A 20,567-nucleotide genomic window follows, 5' to 3' on the forward strand; every position below is an offset into this window, starting at 1 on the left:
GTTTCTAACTAATCCTTCCTATGGTCCAATTATAAAAGTATATGTAAACAATTGTAATTCATATGGATCCCTTAGACTGCCTTAGCTAAACAGGTAGCTTATTATAAGATAGAAAAAAGGCACTTTACACGTTATAACATAGAATGCTATCCTCTCCATACCTCTTCATTCATCGTAGCTGAAAACAACATAGTCTGACGCTGGAAAGAGCACAGCCGAATGATTTCTTTCATTTGCTCCTCAAAATACTCATCAAGCATCCTTGAAAAAAAAAATGGGTAAAAATAAAATAGGATGTATGAAAATGCATTTCGAAATATGAACTATATGTCAAAAGGAAGCATTGCTTGTTAAAATATCCAGAAGTAAATTTTAAAAAATCATCCCTATACTATTGAAGAAAATACTTCAGGAGTTTCACAAGGTAAAGTTATTAATCATCCTGAACTATAAAGACATAAATATATAATAATGTAAAATTTTCAGGAACCTGAAAAAAATAGTAGCATGTACAAATAAAAGCACATTGTGCTATTTAGTAGATACTTGATAGGCAGAACATGATCTTATTGAACTAGATCTTTTAAAGATCTGCCAGATTATTCTCTCTATTCTATGGGGGTGGCTAGCCCACATCTCACCCATGTACTTAATACTGCACTCCAACTTTCTCCCATTCAGTATCTCTCTCTTCGATTCTCAGGCCTCTCTTACTGCCACTACACCTGCCAAATCTATTGTCCCTGGTAAACTCACTGGAAAGGTCTAGATTACTTCCAAAGTAATCACCCTAATCATTTTTGGGCCATTAACACCTTCTGGAAATCTTGGAGTAATACTCTTACAACACACCTTGCTAGCCACATGTGTTCTTGCAGTCATGAGCACCACATCTCATGCCCTCCTTAATTAAACACAGAGGTCCACATATAATGCAGAAAACTGATTTGCTGCCAATTATTTATTTGGGAGACTTCAAAGAAGTTATTGTTCATTCCCCGTTGCTGTTTTTCTACTTCTGTGGTCTTGCAGTAACTATTCTGGAAACACACATTTTCAATGTATTCCATTTTCTGTCCTAGGTAAACAGCAAGTATTTTTACTTTCAGAACCTTTTTCTTTTAATTGGCAGAGCTCCTTAGGTCACTGTAAAATGACTAAACAATCAACATGACTGTAAGACTACATTTTAAATGTACTGCTAAAGGCTGATGTAATTCAAATTTTAAAATGTATTTCCCAAGTGGTCTTACATTTAAACTTTTGTTAAAGCTTGCCAAAGATCTTCCTACCATTTATGAATGAATTGATGAGACATTACATCAAATTGCTCCTGGTTTGCCAAAAAGGTAAATATAGTTCTTGTTTTGAAAACTTTCTGACATTGTGCATTAAGTGGATGGTGATATTTTTTTCTGCATACAGTGGCTTCCTCGGTAAAGAGGAATCATGAGTATTTGTTTAAAGGTGATTGTTACACATATCTTTAGTCAAGTTTTGTGATTACACTGAGCTAGTCTGTTTCTATCATGGACAAAAATTAAATGCATATGTTTATATTTATTGGTCTACTTTGTTAAGATTGTGATTTTGCCACTAGTGTTTCTTTAAGGTGCCTGTTAGGCTGAACTGTTAAGCACAACTTTGCCTTTTTAAAACTACATTTGCAGTAAAACTCAACTCAGATTTTTTCCACTTGCAGGCAGCACAACATTCAGGCTTTTTAGAGAAGTGTTAACAGCAAAAAACAGACTTTTGAGATTAGATTTAGAATGTAATCTGCATCTGAATGCTTGAATCGAAATTGTCAGGATATTCTCCCACTGGTCTTCTTGATGATCATCTTCTTAGGACAGCAGGATGCTGTCTGGCACACTGAATTGTGTGAGGCACTCTGAACTTGTCAACTACCAACACAGTGCAACTGCTATATTTTCTGACCGAAATATTGCATATTAAACACGATTTTTTCCAAGAGAGTAATGTAGTCGGGTGTTGGCATATGTACAGTAGTTGGACGTCCTTAACATTCTGAAATTGTAAGCCACTGTTTTGAATCAAAATTCTCCATATCTTCCTGCCACCAGTCCTGCTCCCCATTCTTTATACATATCTACTGCTAACACAACAGTTCCATGTAGGGAAAGTCATTCCTGAATAAAGGGCATTTTCTAAAGAAAGGTTTAAAAAGTCTTCCATATGGCTCTGAGATGGAACACTCACAATGTAATACAAGTGATGTTACAGCTTCAGCGCAAACAAAAACACATGGAACTGACCTGTCAGCCTCATCTAAAATGAGAACCTCAATGCTGCTTAGCTCAAAAGAAGGAGTGTTATGAAGATGATCAATTAATCTGCCTGGAGTGGCAATAAGAACATCAGGGCCAGCTCTCAGGGCAGCTTCTTGTGATTTCAAATCCAGTCCACCTTAAAGAAACACAAAGTGAGATAAAAGGAATTTAGACAAGAATAAACTTTATTAGGCAAAGGTTTTCATCACAATAAAACAAGAAAAGGGACGGCAACTCTCAAGGAGATACACAAATATTAACTTGGATGTTTTAAATTTGAACAAAGGTCCTAAACGTTTGCCTAATATGTCTATTTAACAGCAAAAATCACTTGAGACTGCTTCCTTTTTCATGCATATAGAAAACTTCCAAGACTGAATGGAGGACATTCTTTTCCTAGTTAATAGTACTCTCTAAAGAAACGATGCTATAAAAATATGGATTTGTATGAATACTGGTAAAATCTGGTGTGTCCAGCAGAGTGCACATACTCCCTGGGAATGTGTTCTCTTTTAGAAATACAGTTTGAACCTGAGAAAGAAAGGATATACTTCTTAAAATGCAGCTTTTGTTCCTACTATAAACAGCAGTATAATTAGTATACATACTGTACAATACAGATAAATAGAAGCCATTGGAACAATACAATCGTCATTCAGTTCATATTTATTATTTTTGTGACCCAATACCGGATATGGATAACTACCAACTGAGATATTTGCGGGTACCATGTAAAGATTAGGCCCTCCAACACCCCAATTCTTTAATTATCTCTGAACAGTGCATCTGCTTTAATCACTTAAAGTTCCTACCTGAAAGAACTATCCTTTTTTCAGCTAAAAAACAATTAGTGTCACAAATCACAATTCTGGTACGCCGAGTAATTTTTTATTTGTATTTTATATATGATTTTTACTATGTCTATGTCTTACTATGACACTCTTACTGTGTCACATAATGGCCTTTGAAAATGATGTCACTTGATAACTTGTAGAAATTTTAGAAGCAGCAAGAGCAACACACTCACATACACACATTACAGAATGTGCAATTACAATGCATCTTGTACCTTTATGTGTACGCTTACCAACAAGATAGTTTTCTTTTTTTTTTTTTAAAAGGGTACGTTCTTTAAACTCCCAGCTGCCATCATCTGTTGAACGCACTGAAATTAACTTAAAACAACGCAAAAAAACCCCAGTTTTTCATGGCATGGCTGCACAAGGACAACAGAAACTAGAAATGTCCACAAGCTATCAAGTTATCTTCGCTGTATTGCTTATTGTGAAAATACATGCTGCACAAAGTAATTTTTTATTGTGGTTAATGTATAATTTTTAAAGGCCAAATTAATAAGTACTCAGTTCAATTGTGATTTAAAACAGTGCAATGGTATCAGAGAGTGATCCTTATAAACATGACCTTACATGGACACTGAAGCATGAAAGCAGAGTTTCTTCATCAAATACCATACCTGCTGGCCTGAAGAGTACTTCAGATTTTTGTTATATTTACAAATATTTAGATTTATCCATTCATTAAAAATGTTTAATCCATTCAAAACATTTGTAGTATTTATTAGCTCTCCATATTTTCTGTTGCTGCTACAAGCGACACAGTACATCTATAAGGCAGTTTACAGTCCTATCATACAGTACAAGTCTTGTCGCAGACTAGATTAAAATGTTACACTTTGCAAGATGGTTAAATCTTTCCCAGAAAATATATGATCTTTTAGTGAAACTGCAGCTCTAATTGAATTCTATCTTTATCATAGTTGTGCAGAACATCAGAATGTAAATTGGTAAACTACTACTTTAAATTTGCCTAGAGTGAGTGAGCATGGATCTTTTCATTCAAGATTCTGTACTGAAATAGCAAACTGCCCCAAGTTGTATTCTGTTTTCACACAGTGTTGCTGAAGTCAGAGCTCTGTGAAAATCGCACTCTTTTGTACACTGTATGCATTTTATGGGGCTCTAATTTTCCTCACTACATCCTGTTATAGAAACTGTAGGACAAACTGGACACAATGGACACCAAAGATGAATGAATTTCACTTATACAAGACATGTACTTTTACAGCTGCATTGTTGAGAGCATCTTGACCAGCTGCATCACCATTTGGTATGGCAACACTATTGCTATGGACCGCAAACGCCTGCAGATAGTGGTAAAGACTGCCGAGAAGATCAACAGGACCCCACTGCCCTCTCTGCAGAGCATCTACAACTGCAGAGTCCGCAGGAGAACTGCCTCGATCCTCAGGGACCACACCAACCCCCAACACGAACTGTTCACACTTCTACCCTCAGGCAGGAGGTATAGAAGTATGAAATGCAGGACTTCCAGGCTAAAGAACTTTTTCTTTCCCAAGGCCATTAGACTCCTAAATAACTGACTGGAGTTTATAACCATGGGCCACCTCATTCTATCTACCTCACACAACTGTATTTGTCTTGTCCATCACACACCTACCTGCACAATTACACTTTATACTTCTGTTTTAATACTTTATGCTGCCTCTGTTACTTATTATCTATCTGCTACTTATTACTTATGTTTATCTTTATACGTTGGTTTTGACATTTGGTGTGGACAGCAAAGAAAGAATTTCATTGTACAGGGAAACGTGTTTCCTTACTGTGCACATGACAAACTTGAACTTTTGTCTGCACAGCTTAATTCATAATTAAGACATCTGGTACATGGGCATATATCCTCAAAATAGATTCTCTTTAATAAAACTTAATTATATTACAAATTTACTTTCTGTTGGCAGCATTTATCTCCCTTGCGCAGAGGAGCTGAGGAATGCTAAAAGGAGACTGACCTTGAAATTATAGCATTGTGATACCAAGTGTTTCATCTCCTTATTAGTACACAATTAATTTTAAATGTATTAATTTATTTTGGCTGACCCTGAATGTAGCAAATCAACAGTAATCTCTCTTTCTCCAGGCTCTGCTGTGACTAGGAGTGGGCAAAATGGAATTTCACCTTGTACAAGAGTGGGAGTAGACCCTTTAAAAAGTAGGTGGAAGTGTGATTAAAGAAAACAAGAAAAAAAAAAAATCAGTCCTACTGAAAACCTCAAGCTAGATGCTGGTTTGAAAATATATATGAACTAGCAAAATACCCGTGCTTCGCAGCGGCGAAGTACTGACTTAAAATTTTTATTAAGAAGAAAATTAAACCTTTTTAAACCGAGGGAAAATATACCAATAATTATTTGTTAAGGATCTCTTTGTATACCACATTTTGAATTCGGCCCTCCGGTTGTAATATAACCAAGCTGTGCTCTGAGCATATTACGTACAGTTGGCCATGTGAAAAGCAATCTTGCCTCAAATCTCACAGCTTGGATTGCTGCTGTCATAATCAGTTTGAGTTTCATGGTTTGTTTCAATTACGTTAGTATTTGCAGGACTTGTTGTGTTGAAGTGACATTCGGCATCTGTCAAGCGTTGTAAGCATACAATCGGTTTCATTGATAACTTCACATCTAGCTTTTCAGAGTTTAAACATTCATAAACATCAAAGTGTCCACTACTCAAATCGTCACTTTTGAATCTAAGATGTTTAAGAGGCATTGGCAGTTGTCCAAAGGTGTAAAATATTTGGCCATTTCGGTACGCTTGAAAGCGACAACCGAACAATTCAGCGGCAGCCATCAACTCACATGCAGAACCATACGTGAAGGGCTTAAGCATTTCACTCTTAATAGTGCTCCTGTGTAGTATAATTATCTCCTGTACTGTCATCAGTCCACACCTTGAACCTGTCCCAGTCATTCAATACATAAGACACAATGTTCCTCCGGATATCAAGAGTGAGCCTGATATGGCCGTGCAATATGTAACACAGAGAATGGAAAAGGTAGGTGCCATCTCCGAGCATGGAAACCACTTGGTAAGTGACAGTTCTTTGATCAATGGTGATCACCTCGATAGACATGTTAATGAGGGCACGGTTGGAATGATAAAGGAAATGGGTACCTGAACAATGTAAAGTAAATCTAAAATACCTAAACAATAACTATAATCATAATAAACAAACAATAAAACAGAGGAGAAGCCGTGGATTAAATAAAAAGGCTGTAGTTATCAGCAGGGAGATGTGAATCCCGCGGCGAAGCAAGCAAGGGAATGTAGAGACTGGGGCGACGGACGGCCTTATATAGGCAGGCAGCCAACAACATGGGAGGTGTTGGGATGGACGACCCAACGCCGCCTCACACGGTGACCAAGCTGCAGGGTCTTGTAAGCTTTTGTAAGTAAGCTGTAAGGAATGAGCATGCCAAATTTCAGCCTTCTACCTACACGGGAAGTTGGAGAATTAGTGACGTTGGAAAGTTCAATATGGTGGCTGACAGTGGCGTCATACCATCGAAATAAGTACGTACATCGGTTTCCGTTAGCGCAGGGAAGCCGCCTACCAAATTTCGTGAAGATGGGGCCGTAAATAAAAAAGTTCAACATGGCGGATGTTGTCGACCATTATGAACGTTACGTGTAGAATTTCGAAATGAAACCTGCTTAACTTTTGTAAGTAAGCTGTAAGGTATAAGCCTGCCAAATTTCAGCCTTCTACCTATACGGGAGGTTGAAGAATTAGGGATGAGTCAGTGAGGGCTTTTACTTTTATTAGTATAGATAAATCTATTTGACCAAACAAAAAAAATATTTCAGATTAATATTTTTTGATTCTTATTACTAATGGTAAAAGTTAGTCAAGGGATCCACAAATTTCAACTCATTCTTTGAGGACAACTTCTGTCATTTCTTTTACTTTTTTAGACCCTACAATTTTCATGTTCTGCTGAAACAGAAGTTATTCTATCTGTTTGCAACTTTTCAGAAACAACTTAAAATAAAGTATCTCACATATTTTTATACATTCATTTAAAAATACTACACCCTACAATAAGCTCATTATTGGTGCAATTTTCAAAAGTGTTTGGACACTTTTGCAATGAGAAATGAAAATCTGGCAGATAAAATAAATCATACTGTAGATCAATGATAATTAAAATATGCATTGTGTTTTTATGTTTTTTTTTTTTTTACAGAAATTGATATTATGTCTCAAATTATATCTCAAAATAGGCCAGAATTTTATTTTCAAGACATATGATGTGGGAACAAACTCAAATATGCATAAAAACATATTCTGAGAGGAGGAAGAAATTAAAATATCCTTCTTAATGCTTGCCCTCATTCTCTCATACGTCCTACCATTAGCATTAGAGCTACTAGTCTTTAAATGCCTTATAGAATTGTTTTTTCCTTTGCAGCTTCTTTTATCATCTCCTTACTCACTGCAGAGATATTTTTATATTTCCTACCAATTGCTATTTCTGGGATAAATCTATTGTGCATTATGTGTAAAACATTTTTAAACCTGTTCTATAGCTCCCCGACTTGCTCTACACTTAAAATCTTATCCCAGTTTATCCCTTTTAGACTATTCTGCATCTGTTCAAAATATGCGCCACCTACATCAAACTCAACAGTTTTAGTCTTTGCATCAATGCTCTTCCAAAACACAGAGAACTATATTATATTATGGTAACTTGACCTCAGCAGTTTAATCACCCTCAATTCTACCCTGGTTATTACAACATACTAAATCTAGACAGGCATCATCCTGCATTTGTAATTTAATGCACTGTGTTAAGAAAATCCACTGATTACGTCTACAAACTCTTAATCTTTTACTCCACTATTTGCGAAGTCAGCCTAGTTAATATTTGGGTAGTTAAAGTCCCCCATGACTATATATCCCTGTAAGTTTATTTAATATTACTAAATGATGTTGATTAAAATGACTACCTGCATTATTTGAGGGGTCTACAGCACAATCCTAAAATAAGGCCTTCTTACTTAATGCTTTCCAGATTAATCTAGCCATCTTCACTAAGTGGCTCAGTCTCCAACTGAACAAGACTGACATTTACAGTGGTGTGAAAAACTATTTGCCCCCTTCCTGATTTCTTATTCTTTTGCATGTTTGTCACACAAAATGTTTCTGATCATCAAACACATTTAACCATTGGTCAACTATAACACAAGTAAACACAAAATGCAGTTTTTAAATGATGGTTTTTATTATTTAGGAGAAAAAATCCAAACCTACATGGCCCTGTGTGAAAAAGTAATTGCCCCCTGAACCTAATAACTGGTTGGGCCACCCTTAGCAGCAATAACTGCAATCAAGAGTTTGCGATAACTTGCAATGAGTCTTTTACAGCGCTCTGGAGGAATTTTAACAACTCATCTTTGCAGAATTGTTGTAATTCAGCTTTATTTGAGGGTTTTCTAGCATGAACCGCCTTTTTAAGGTCATGCCATAGCATCTCAATTGGATTCAAGTCAGGACTTTGACTAGGCCACTCCAAAGTCTTCATTTTGTTTTTCTTCAGCCATTCAGAGGTGGATTTGCTGGTGTGTTTTGGGTATTTGTCCTGTTGCAGCACCCAAGATCGCTTCAGCTTGAGTTGACGAACAGATGGCCGGACATTCTCCTTCAGGATTTTTTGGTAGACAGTAGAATTCATGGTTCCATCTATCACAGCAAGCCTTCCAGGTCCTGAAGCAGCAAAACAACCCCAGACCATCACACTACCACCACCATATTTTATTGTTGGTATGATGTTCTTTTTCTGAAATGCTGTGTTCCTTTTAAGCCAGATGTATAACGGGACATTTGCCTTCCAAAAAGTTCAACTTTTGTCTCATCAGTCCACAAGGTATTTTCCCAAAAGTCTTGGCAATCATTGAGATGTTTCTTAGCAAAATTGAGACGAGCCCTAATGTTCTTTTGCTTAACAGTGGTTTGCGCTTGGAAATCTGCCATGCAAGCCGTTTTGCCCAGTCTCTTTCTTATGGTGGAGTCGTGAACACTGACCTTAATTGAGGCAAGTGAGGCCTGCAGTTCTTTAGACATTGTCCTGGGGTATTTTGTGACCTCTCGGATGAGTTGTCTCTGCGCTCTTGGGGTAATTTTGGTCGGCCAGCCACTCCTGGGAAGGTTCACCACTGTTCCATGTTTTTGCCATTTGTGGATAATGGCTCTCACTGTGGTTCGCTGGAGTCCCAAAGCTTTAGAAATGGCTTTATAACCTTTGCCAGACTGATAGATCTCAATTACTTCTGTTCTCATTTGTTCCTGAATTTCTTTGGATCTTGGCATGATGTCTAGCTTTTGAGGTGCTTTTGGTCTACTTCTCTGTGTCAGGCAGCTCCTATTTAAGTGCTTTCTTGATTGAAACAGGTGTGGCAGTAATCAGGCCTGGGGGTGGCTACGGAAATTGAACTCAGGTGTGATACACCACAGTTAGGTTATTTTTTTTAACAAGGGGGCAATTACTTTTTCACACAGGGCCATGTAGGTTTGGATTTTTTTTTCTCCCTAAATAATAAATTCACACAGGGCCATGTAGGTTTGGATTTTTTTTCTCCCTAAATAATAAAAACCATCATTTAAAAACTGCATTTTGTGTTTACTTGTGTTATATTTGACTAATGGTTAAATGTGTTTGATGATCAGAAACATTTTGTGTGACAAACATGCAAAAGAATAAGAAATCAGGAAGGGGGCAAATTGTTTTTTACACCACTGTAAATTCTGCTTTACATAAATCGCAACTCCTAACCTGTTCTATCATTTCTAAAAAAATGTCTACATATTTATATTATACACATCTTTGCTATTTAGCCAGGTTTCTGTTATTGCTATTGTATCATAATTATGCTCAGCTCTATACAACTCCAATTCACTTGTTATATTTTTGATTCCTCTAGCATTAACTAGCAAGCAAGTTATTTTAAATGTGTTATTTATTTTACTTTTGCAAATAAAATCTGGAATGGAATCTGTTATTATGCATAGTTCTTTTTCACACTGTTGTTTTTCTCCTCATGTACAGTACTAAACTTGGCCTGTCCTAAACTCCCTGCCTGCCCTTTCTTTAGTTCAAACAATCTTCGACTATCAGACTTTACTCACATGTCGCCTCAAAATATTGGTGCCCCTTCGGTTCAAATGTAATCTGTCACAATGGAACAGGTCCCATTTGTAGAAAAAGGAGTCACATAAACCATTTAATTCTACACCAAACTTTAAGCCGCATGTAAAGCCTTCTAATCTCCTGAGTCATATCTAGACTGGTGCGTAAAACAGGCAGAACTTCAGAGAAGACTACCTTGACAGTTCTGCTTATCAGATTAATTTTGGATTGCTTAATTAAGAGACTACTCTTATGAATGTCATTTGTTCTAACATGGACAATGTTAAATGGATCCACCCTCGCTCTGGCCAAGAGCCTATCAACCCTTTCAGGAATGTCTCCCCATCTGTGCACCTGGAAAGGAACATACTGTGTGAGACTCTGTCACTGGAGTAAACCTGTGCTTCAACCCCACTAATGACTGAGTCCCCCACTATCATAACTTCTCTTTCTGGGGACTGATTTTGAAGTGGCCCATTTTAAAAGACAGGCTAAGCAATCAGACATCAGGCCACAATTTTTCCTTTACTCAATGCAAATGTTGAAATTACTTAACACAGTATGAAAATCATAGAGATCACATTTTACATCTGTCACCATATATAGGAATATCATGAAACTGAATAACTCTGACTCTTTGGAAATGCATGGTCTAGGAGACAACGGTATTCAGATGTTACTAACATATCAAGAGAGCAACATGCTAAAAAAGGTAAGCCATTCTACATTACTCACCGACTGCTAGGCAAAAAGTAATGCTGCTGAACTGAGCCAACTGGCGAGCTACAGTATGGACCTGGATACCCAGTTCACGAGTTGGTACTAGAACAAGAACACGTGTCACAGGAGCCTGGCGGGGTTTATAAATTAGTCGCTCAAGGACAGGAAGCATGAATGCAGCAGTCTTTCCTGAAAGATAAAAGAAAGATAAGGAATTCAATATTAAAAGTAACAGCTGTAAATGATATGGAAGAATACATGTTGAATTTGTATGTCTATCTTCAAGGTTTTATTCTGCTCTGTTAATTATACATCCTATCACTAGGAAAATACATGTAGTTGTTTGACAAGAAGTAATGAACAGAGTTTAATGTGTTACATAGTTTTATACTAGTTATTTTCTTTAAGTTGTAACCAAATCTGTATCTTTATGAGTATTTTGAAGTTTCAAGGACAGGCAGTAACCGATAAGACAATTCCTGATATTTGTAAGCAATACAGCTGTTGAATGTGTGGTAACTAAGGGTCACCAGAGATGACATAACTCTTGAAGGTATAAGCTAAGCAGTTTGACATTGATTCATGGAATGGTAAGAGAGGGAGGAGGATTTTTAGCGATAAAGGGTATGCACTGTGTTAACTGGCCATATAGAACTTAGATTTCTGGATCAGCATTAATGCTATTAATGACTTCCTTTTGTTAAATTACAATATATTGTGGCTTCTTTTCTTCCACATTGAGCTGGTTCAAATTCCTATACTGTCTTATATGAATAACTCCATGGAGCCCACTATTAAAAAAAAAACTAAACAAAAGTAACATTGTGATATCACAGCTTTTTATTTTTATTTGTTGTAAAAATTACTAAAATCTTTTTTTTGTCATTGTGTGGTATGGAGTATTGCTTAATTTTGAGAAAATATAATTTTAATGATTTTCAGCAAAAGACTACAACCTATCAACATGTGAAGAAAGTGAAGGTGTCTGGATACTTTTTGAACCCATTGAATACACACACACACACACACACAAGCACATACTATACATGTAAGTGCAGTTTGTTAATGAGATGTATCAGAAATACTATGTAACTAATGGAATACTTTTCTGCATAACATATTTTTCATTTTTTTTTTAACCAGAGGCAAATACTACTAGTTCACTGTAGCTGCTTACTCTTGAATATGCTACAAACAAATGCCCATGAGTAAAACATTTCTACCACTGATTAATTCTTGATTTTGCTACTGACTGATCTTGGCTTTTTTGTGTGGGTGATAAACTTTTTATTAAATAATGACAAAACAAAAGGAGACCAACAATAAATTCCACACATTAGAAAATAACCCAAACCTGACAGCACATGCAGATTAAAGTAGGTGAATAGAGTGTAATGGACATGCACAGACTACAAAATCCCTAACAATAACACGGTTAAGGTTACTCTCAGGGAAGTCTACGCCAGTTAACCAGATTTCTCAGAGACCAATAACCAGTCTTCACCTGGAATAAAGGTTTACATGGCACTTTAGAAACCATTATTAAAGTGCATTTAAATACACTGATCAAGTCTTTAGCCTCCACTTTTCAATTTTAATTGTTACTTATTCTCATTTCTGTTTGTTGTTGCAGACTTCCTTTAGGCACATTTTTTGTTTCTCCAAGTACACAATACTAAAGGATAATATTCCAACACTATTGAATCAATAAAAAAAAATTTAAAAAATGGAAAAAATTACAGTGAAGCAAAAATGAAAGGCTTATTGCATCAGATTAGAGGGTGAAGAAACAGAGAATTAACAGATCAAACCATATTTTCAATTAATTAAAGTCGCAGATGGAATGGATTCATTAAGGACCTAAGGAATGACATTTCAAAAGTGTATAACTTCATTGACACTGAAAGAGAGGGGTATAGTTCCTTGAAAATGGATGCCCGTTTTCAAAACTGACTTGGAAGAGACTCTGGATTAGTTATTTCATTAGTAAATGCTGAGATTCAGCTTTCGCTTTTCTTTTTGACCTGTTTGCCATTTTTTTGTTTAAAATACCACTATAAATTTATTACTTAATACAAACATAAATGTCTCCATTTCAAAAGAATGGTGGGTAGGTTTCTTTAGCCATTACAGACGGTTATCCAAACATATTACAAATTACAGAAAATGGTTTTGTGCTAGTATTTGCAAGCGGAGGATCCACCAAGCACTAATCACACCGAATATAATGCTGATATAAAACAAAATAAATACATAGTAATTTATTATTAAAAAAAATACATGTAAATATTTAACTGTATTAGACAAAAGCATGCGTTTTTTCTATTACTTGGAACATAATTTGTTTTTATGTTTTTTTTATACACTTAGTAAGCCAATCTATACTGACCCCACTCTGATTTATGTTATTGCTACACACTACTCAACTGACTTAGTAGCTTTTCATGCCTCCACCACAGACTCCAACCACCTCTACTTACCAGTTCCAGTTGCGGCACAGGCACAGATGTCCTTACCCAGGAGCCCAACAGGGATGCAAGCCTTTTGAATAGGGGTTGGCTGCTTGAATCCCATGGTTGTGATGGCCTGCAAAATGAGACATATTTTAGTGTGCGTAATCAAGATACTGTTCTAATAAGCATACACAACTCTGAACTAATTCTTTCCAAGTGGAACCAAAACCTAAATTCTAGTTTAATGTAAAGGTATCTACACAAAGTTCACTCTAGTTCTGTAAAATATCTACAGTGTCTATTACCGACCTAAATTGGACAATTTTCACTACAAAAGACTTGATTAGTGATCGATAAATTGGTTGCTCACAAAAATTGATCTTTTCAGCCCCTACTTTTCTAAGTTTACAGTAAATGAGTTGTAACGCTCCTTTATGGGAAGTAATGCAATAGTTGATCCAGCTTTCTGTTGTGTAAACAAAGAGCAGCAAGTCAAGGTATTTTTTATCAAAGTATGATTGGAATATTAGCCTTCATGGTAAAGAAAGTTGAGTACCCCAGCCACAGGGGATGCACAAACCAGTTTGCTTCTTTGTGCCGGTCCTAAGCCCAGATAAATGGGGAGGGTTGCGTCACGAAGGGCATACGGAGTAAAATTTTGTCAAATCAATATGCGGACAACAATACAACTTTCCATACCGGATTGGTCGGGCCCCGGGTTAACAACGACCGCCACCAGTACTCTTAGCCAACAGGCTGCTGGCGGAAATTGGGCTACTGTTGGCTGAAGAAGAAAAAGGAGAGGGAGGAGATGTGTGCAGAGGCAGGAGGAGAGGAGGAAAGTAAGGAGAGTGGAACTGAGCGTAGGAACTTTGAATGTTGGCAGTATGACTGGTAAGGGGAGAGTAATTAGCAGATATGATGGAGAGAAGGAAGGTTGATATATTGTGCGAGCAAGAGACTAAATGGAAGGGGAGTAAGGCCAGGTGGATCGGAGATGGATTCAAATTGTTCTATCATGGTGTGGAGGAGAGGAGAAATGGATTAGGGGTTATTCTGAAAGAACAGTATGTCAAGAGTGTTTTGGAGGTGAAAAGAGTGTCAGACTAATGATTACAAAGCTGGAAATTGGAGGTGATGATGAAAGTTGTTAGTGCATATGCACCGCAAGTTGGGTGTGCAATGGTTGAGAAAGAAGATTTTTGGAGCGAGTTGGGTACACTGTTCATCACTTCATCCAAGGGACAGAAAGTGGTGATTGGAGCGGATTTCAATAGGCATGTTGGTGAAGGGAACAGTGGAGACGAGGAGGTGATGGGTAGGTAGGTAGGTATGGTATCAAGGAGAGGAATGAAGAAGGTCAGAGGATAGTGGATTTTGCCAAAAGGATGGATATGGCTGTGGTGAATACGTATTTTAAGAAGAGGGAGGAACATAGGGTTACATACAAGAGTGGAGGAAGATGAACACAGGTAGATTAAAACCTATGCAGAAGAGTTGATCTGAAGGAGATTGAAGACTGCAAAGTGGTGGCAGGGGAAAGTATAGTTAAGTTGCATAGAATGGTGGTCTGTAGTATGATGTTGTAGATCAAGAAGAGTAAGAGAGTGAGGGCAGAGCCAAGGATCAAATGGTGGAAGTTAAAAAAAGGAAGACTGCAAGGTTGAGTTTAGGGAGGAGGTGAGACAGGTACTGGGTGGCAGTGATGAGTTACCAGACAGCTGGGGAACTACAGCAGATGTAGTAAGGGTGACAGCAAGAAGGGTGCTTGGCATGACATCTGGAAAGAGGAAGGAGGAAAAGGAAGCCTGGTGGTGGAATGAGGAAATACAGGAGAGTATACAGAGGAAGAGGATGGTGAAGAAGAAGTGGGATATTCAGAGAGAAGAAGAAAGTACTGTAGACAAGAGCACAAGGAGATAAGGCGCAAGGTGAAGAGAGAGGTGGCGAAGGCTAAAGAAAAGGCGTATGATGAATTGTATGACAGGTTGGACACTAAGGAGGGAGAAAAGGACCTGTACCAATTGGCTAGACAGAGAGACCAAGCTGGGAAAGATGTGCTGCAGGTTAGGGTGATAAAGGATAAAGATGGAAACGTACTCACAAGTGAGGAGTGTGTGTTGAGCAGATGGCAAGAGTACTTTGAGAAGCTGATAAATGAAGAGAACAAGAGAAAGAAGAGGTTGGATGATGTGGAGATAGTGAATCAGGAAGTGCAACGGATTAGCAAGGAGGAAGTAAGGACAGCTATGAAGACAATGAAAAATGGAAAGGCCGTTGGTCCAGACGACATACCTAATGGAAGCATGGAGGTGTTTAGGAGAGATAGCAGTGCCGTTTTTAACCAGATTGTTTAATGGAATCTTGGAAAGTGAGAGGATGCCTGAGGAGTGGAGAAGAAGTGTACTGGTGCAGATATTTAAGAATAAGGGGGATGTGCAGGACAAAAGTAACTACAGGGGAATAAAATTGATGAGCCACAGCATGAAGTTATGGGAAAGAGTAGTGGAAGCTAGGTAATGATTAGTGAGCAGCAGTATGGTTTCATATCAAGAAAGAGCACCACAGATTCAATGTTTGCTCTAAGGATGTTGATGGAGAATTTTAGAGAAGGCCACAAGGAATTGCACTGAGTCTTTGTGGACCTGGAGAAAGCATATGACAGGGTGCCTCGAGGGGAGCTGTGGTATTGTATGAGGAAGTCGGGAGTGGCAGAGAAGTACGTAACAGTTGTACAGGATATGTACGAGGGAAGTGTGACAGTGGTGAGGTCTGCAATAGGAGTGACGGATGCATTGAAGTTGGGATTACATCAGGGATTGGAACTGAGCCCTTTCTTATTTGCAATGGTGATGGGCAGGTTGACAGATGAGATTAGACAGGAGAACCCGTGGACTATGATGTTTGCTGATGACATTATGATCTGTAGCGATAGTAGGCAGCAGGTTGAGGAGACCCTGGAGAGGTGGAGATATGCTCTAGAAAGGAGAGGAATGAAGGTCAGTAGGAACAAGACAGAATATATGTGTGTAAATGGGAGGGAGGTCAGTGGAATGGTGAGGATGCAGGGAGTAGAGTTGGCGAAGGTGGATGAGTTTAAATACTTGAGATCAACAGTACAGTGTAATGGGGATTGAGGAAGAGAGGTGAAAAAGAGAGTGCAGGCAGGGTGGAACGGGTGGAGAAGAGTGTCAGGAGTAATTTATGACAGACGGGTATCAGCAAGAGTGAAAGGGAAGGTCTACAGGACAGTAGTGAGACCAGCTATGTTATATGGGTTGGGGACGGTGGCACTGACCAGAAAGCAGGAGACAGAGCTGGAGGTGACAGAGTTTAAGATGCTAAGATTTGCACTGGGCGCAACGAGGATGAACAGGATTAGAAATGAGCACATTAGAGGGTCAGCTCAAGTTGGACGGTTAGGAGACAAAGTCAGAGAGGCAAGATTGCATTGGTTTGAACATGTGCAAAGGATGCTGGGTATATTGGGAGAAGAATGCTAAGGATAGAGCTGCCAGGGAAGAGGAAAAGAGGTAGGTCTAAGTGAAGGTTTATGGATGTGGCGAGAGAGGACATGCAGGTGAAGGGTGAAACAAAACAAGATGCAGAGGACAGAAAGATGTAGAAGAAGATGATCCGCTGTGGTGACCCCTAACAGGAGCAGCCAAAAGAAGAAGATGGGAAAGAAAGTTGAGTAATAAATAAAAAGGGAATTGGAGAAGTCATCCTGTACAATTAGACAATAAAAGCTAAATTAATATATCCTTTAATTAAAACGGACAATGTTTGTCTGAGTTTAGACAGGGATCTTAGATTTTTAATTGTAAAAAGAAGACTTTGAAATGGCTGCTTTGTAAACAACAGGCTTGTTAGCTTAAAAGCAAAATGTGTCTTTTACATATAAACCTGTTAAGCATACCAGCCTTGTGTCTTCTTGATAGACAGCTTATGAACATTTAATTAATTTGCAGCATTTTAAAAATCTGTACTGTGTTTATTCTTATTTAGTGTCATGCAGTATAAGTTTTGATAAGACTAAGTACTACATAATTAAAATGGCAATCCATATTTATAGTTAAACTAAGGAATGTCTAGCTGTGGTACACTGAAGGAAAAAAACAACCAAAAAACTGTAGTGCAACAAATGATTAAAAATGATTAAAATATAGGTGCATGTATATTTACATTTAAGTAGTGTTTAACTGCCAATATCAATTAATTTGGGTGAACATATAAATATGTTTATTTAGAGAAATGGTGAGAACTACTTTTTTTTAATTACGCTTTGTTTGAAATAGGTATATATGTACACACTAGTACATATTTTAAGGAAATTTTATTTATTTTAGTGTTTGTATGGCTACTGAACAATGAGCCTATAGAATTTCATTTTTTCAATAAAAAAATTAACAGTTAACACCTGTGGTCTATAATTTAATTATGAAAATACCAACGTTAACACTTTAATATACGACATAAGGCTTCTATGCACCGGGTTATGCAGAAGCTTAGTGTAAAAAGTTTTTTAAAAGGACAAAGTAAAATAAACTGGTACTGGACGAATCAGTAACATAAAATCGGTGATCGGTATTGGACTTTAAAAAAAATATAAATAAATAAATAAATAAAACAAAAACAGAGCATCCTTAACTGAAAGCTGTACTTTTACTTCAGAAGTCATAATGTTATGTCATGTATATGTTTAACACTAAGCAATGGGGCAACTGATGCAAACAAAATTTAAGTAATTTAATAATCAATAACTTTACAACATTTTTAATCAATAATTATGCTCCAGTGTACTCACACACTCACTTTAACCTTAAGTGGATTATAAATGATTCAATATTTCCCTGTGGCTAACTTTGCCTTTACAAAATCAAGTAAAATGTTTCAATAATAATGATTATGAACGTGCCTACACAAATATGAATGGTTTTCCAACTAGACAACAAAGAAAATGGTATTTGTTTCCCTCTCCGAACTAAAGGCGATATTACAGTGTTAATTAAAACTTAGCTACTGGGGTATCAGATAATACCCTCAAAATATAGCAAGTTCTAAAATCACATAATACTCGTTTCTATGCCAATATCCAAATAGATGTAAGAATGTACTATGAAATAAAAGCACTTCTCTATTCTTAAGCTTCTAAACAATTATAATATCATGTCATTGATCTAAGCCTGCTAATCTCGAGCAGGATTACCAAGGACTGGAGCCTATCCCTACAAGTATAGGGCTCAAGGCAGGAACAAATCCTGGATGAGACACCAGTCCATTACAGGGTGAATACACCCTCTAACACACACCACTAGGGGCAATTTAAAGTCTCCAATTCACATACCTACATATGATAGGAATGTTGGGAGTAAACTGGAGAACCTGGAGGAAACCAAACAGACAAGGGGTGAGCATACAAACTTCATGCAGTGAGGACTCAGGACATGAACCCTGGTCTTCTTATTGTGAGGCAGCATTTCTACAATAGCACATAACGTCCAAACATTAAATATTTCTTTCATTGTTTCATCAGATAAAATGCTAGAACATAAGAAGAGAGGACGACATTTAGCCAACCCCAACAAATCTTGCAAATCCTATCCATTTAAGTCCTCCAAAATAACATCAAGTCAAGTTTTTGAGATTTAACCACACCCGGGGCCGGAAATAAAAGACAAAGAGTAGATGACAAAGCAGAATGTTGTCAAGAATTCAAAACTGTTGGCGCGATACACGTGCAGAGCACGTTTGAGATAATGAAAGTACTAAAATTCGAAAGTCCCAAAAAATTGATAGTAAATATTAAATTAGCGCAAACAAACAGAAATTATTACTCGGTGAAATAACGGAACAGCGAAAAGACATTGAATATATTGTTTGGATTTAAACTTTAAGTCGGAGACTTGAAGATCATTTAATTTGTGTTGCCATCAGTGAAAAGTAGCGTTTCTTCCCAGTGAAGAGGCGTATTCGCAAGAATTAAAAGATTTGTTGTTTCGTGAAAGTGAAAAGTTTGGTCAAAGTGAAACGCTTTCGCGCTTGGGTGACAGAGTTGCACAGATATACAGGAGACTTCAGAAACAGAAACACGTTATTCAAACACACATAAGTTTCTATCAGGAATGAAATGAGCTCCATGTGTAGTCGGAGGGGAAAGTTCCGTCTCTCAAATAAAAGAACAGAAAATCAACAAGAGCAGAGGATGTCTGGAGGAGAAGAGACAAAGCAGCGAAACAAAAGGACAGCTGCTCTACATGCTTTTAAATGTTTGAAAGCACCGTGCGAGATGTAGATCACACGGCACGACAGCAGCGTCAAGCTAGGAGCCGATCGAGCAAAGAGGAGGTAAAAAAAAAAAAATTTGTTTCCCATTGTATCACCGTTTAAGAGGGGGCTTTGGAAGAGTGACCGTATCTCCGTGGGGTGTGTTCAGCCCCCTCTTCACATGAACAGCAGAGTAGTAAAGAGTGGCAAAGTGGCTGGCGCATAACACAGGCTGGGGGGGATGGGGAGTGAAGCTAGCAGGGGGCAAAACCCCCTAGTAAGAAAATAGATAAATGGTTGAAAATAACAGTTTCCAATAGCAGTGCAATAATTAATGAGTTTAAAGCAATTAAAGATGTTAAAAATAAGCTTGGAAGAATATGTGTGTATATCTTGACCTCACACAGAGTTAGAAGAATGGCTCAAATGACGAAATAATCTACCAAGAATCAGGTTGGGGAATTAAAGATGTTAGCTGGCTTTTGGGGAGTCTTTAAAACTATGATTAGGCAACACTACATAACCACAAGTTGATTAAGAGGTCTGCCTTAAAAAAGTCTCTGCGGGTAGTACTGGGCGATATGACGATATGTATTGTGGGGACGATAGACACTTTTCTATCGTCCTATTTCTCTTCCATCGTTTCTAACCTAATTTTATCAATTACTAAATAAAATAGTGCATTAAATAGGCTATGACAAATGTATGATAATGTCTTGTCGCTATGCAATGCATACTCTACCCTTTATATAAGTGATAATCAAGAATAAAAATGAACTTTGAAACTCCATCTTGTGGTTTTGCGACAAGACGCTTTACGTT

The 20,567-nt window shown here is 37.5% G+C and overlaps 1 protein-coding gene across 1 annotated transcript in view; it reads right to left on the reverse strand.

The window, feature by feature from the left end:
• ddx27 (DEAD (Asp-Glu-Ala-Asp) box polypeptide 27) overlaps positions 1-20,567 on the reverse strand; it is a 71,226-nt gene that overhangs the window by 25,461 nt on the left and 25,198 nt on the right. Inside the window, exons 7-10 of the mRNA XM_039734910.1 lie at positions 13,506-13,611; positions 11,041-11,214; positions 2,280-2,430; positions 162-261 (exon numbers count right to left, since the gene is read on the reverse strand). Of these exons, the coding sequence (XP_039590844.1) occupies positions 162-261; positions 2,280-2,430; positions 11,041-11,214; positions 13,506-13,611 (531 nt within the window). The remainder of the gene's footprint in view (positions 1-161; positions 262-2,279; positions 2,431-11,040; positions 11,215-13,505; positions 13,612-20,567) is intronic.

The sequence above is a fragment of the Polypterus senegalus genome, chromosome 14 (genome assembly GCF_016835505.1).
Source record: "Polypterus senegalus isolate Bchr_013 chromosome 14, ASM1683550v1, whole genome shotgun sequence".
In the NCBI taxonomy this organism is placed as follows: Eukaryota; Metazoa; Chordata; class Cladistia; order Polypteriformes; family Polypteridae; genus Polypterus; species Polypterus senegalus.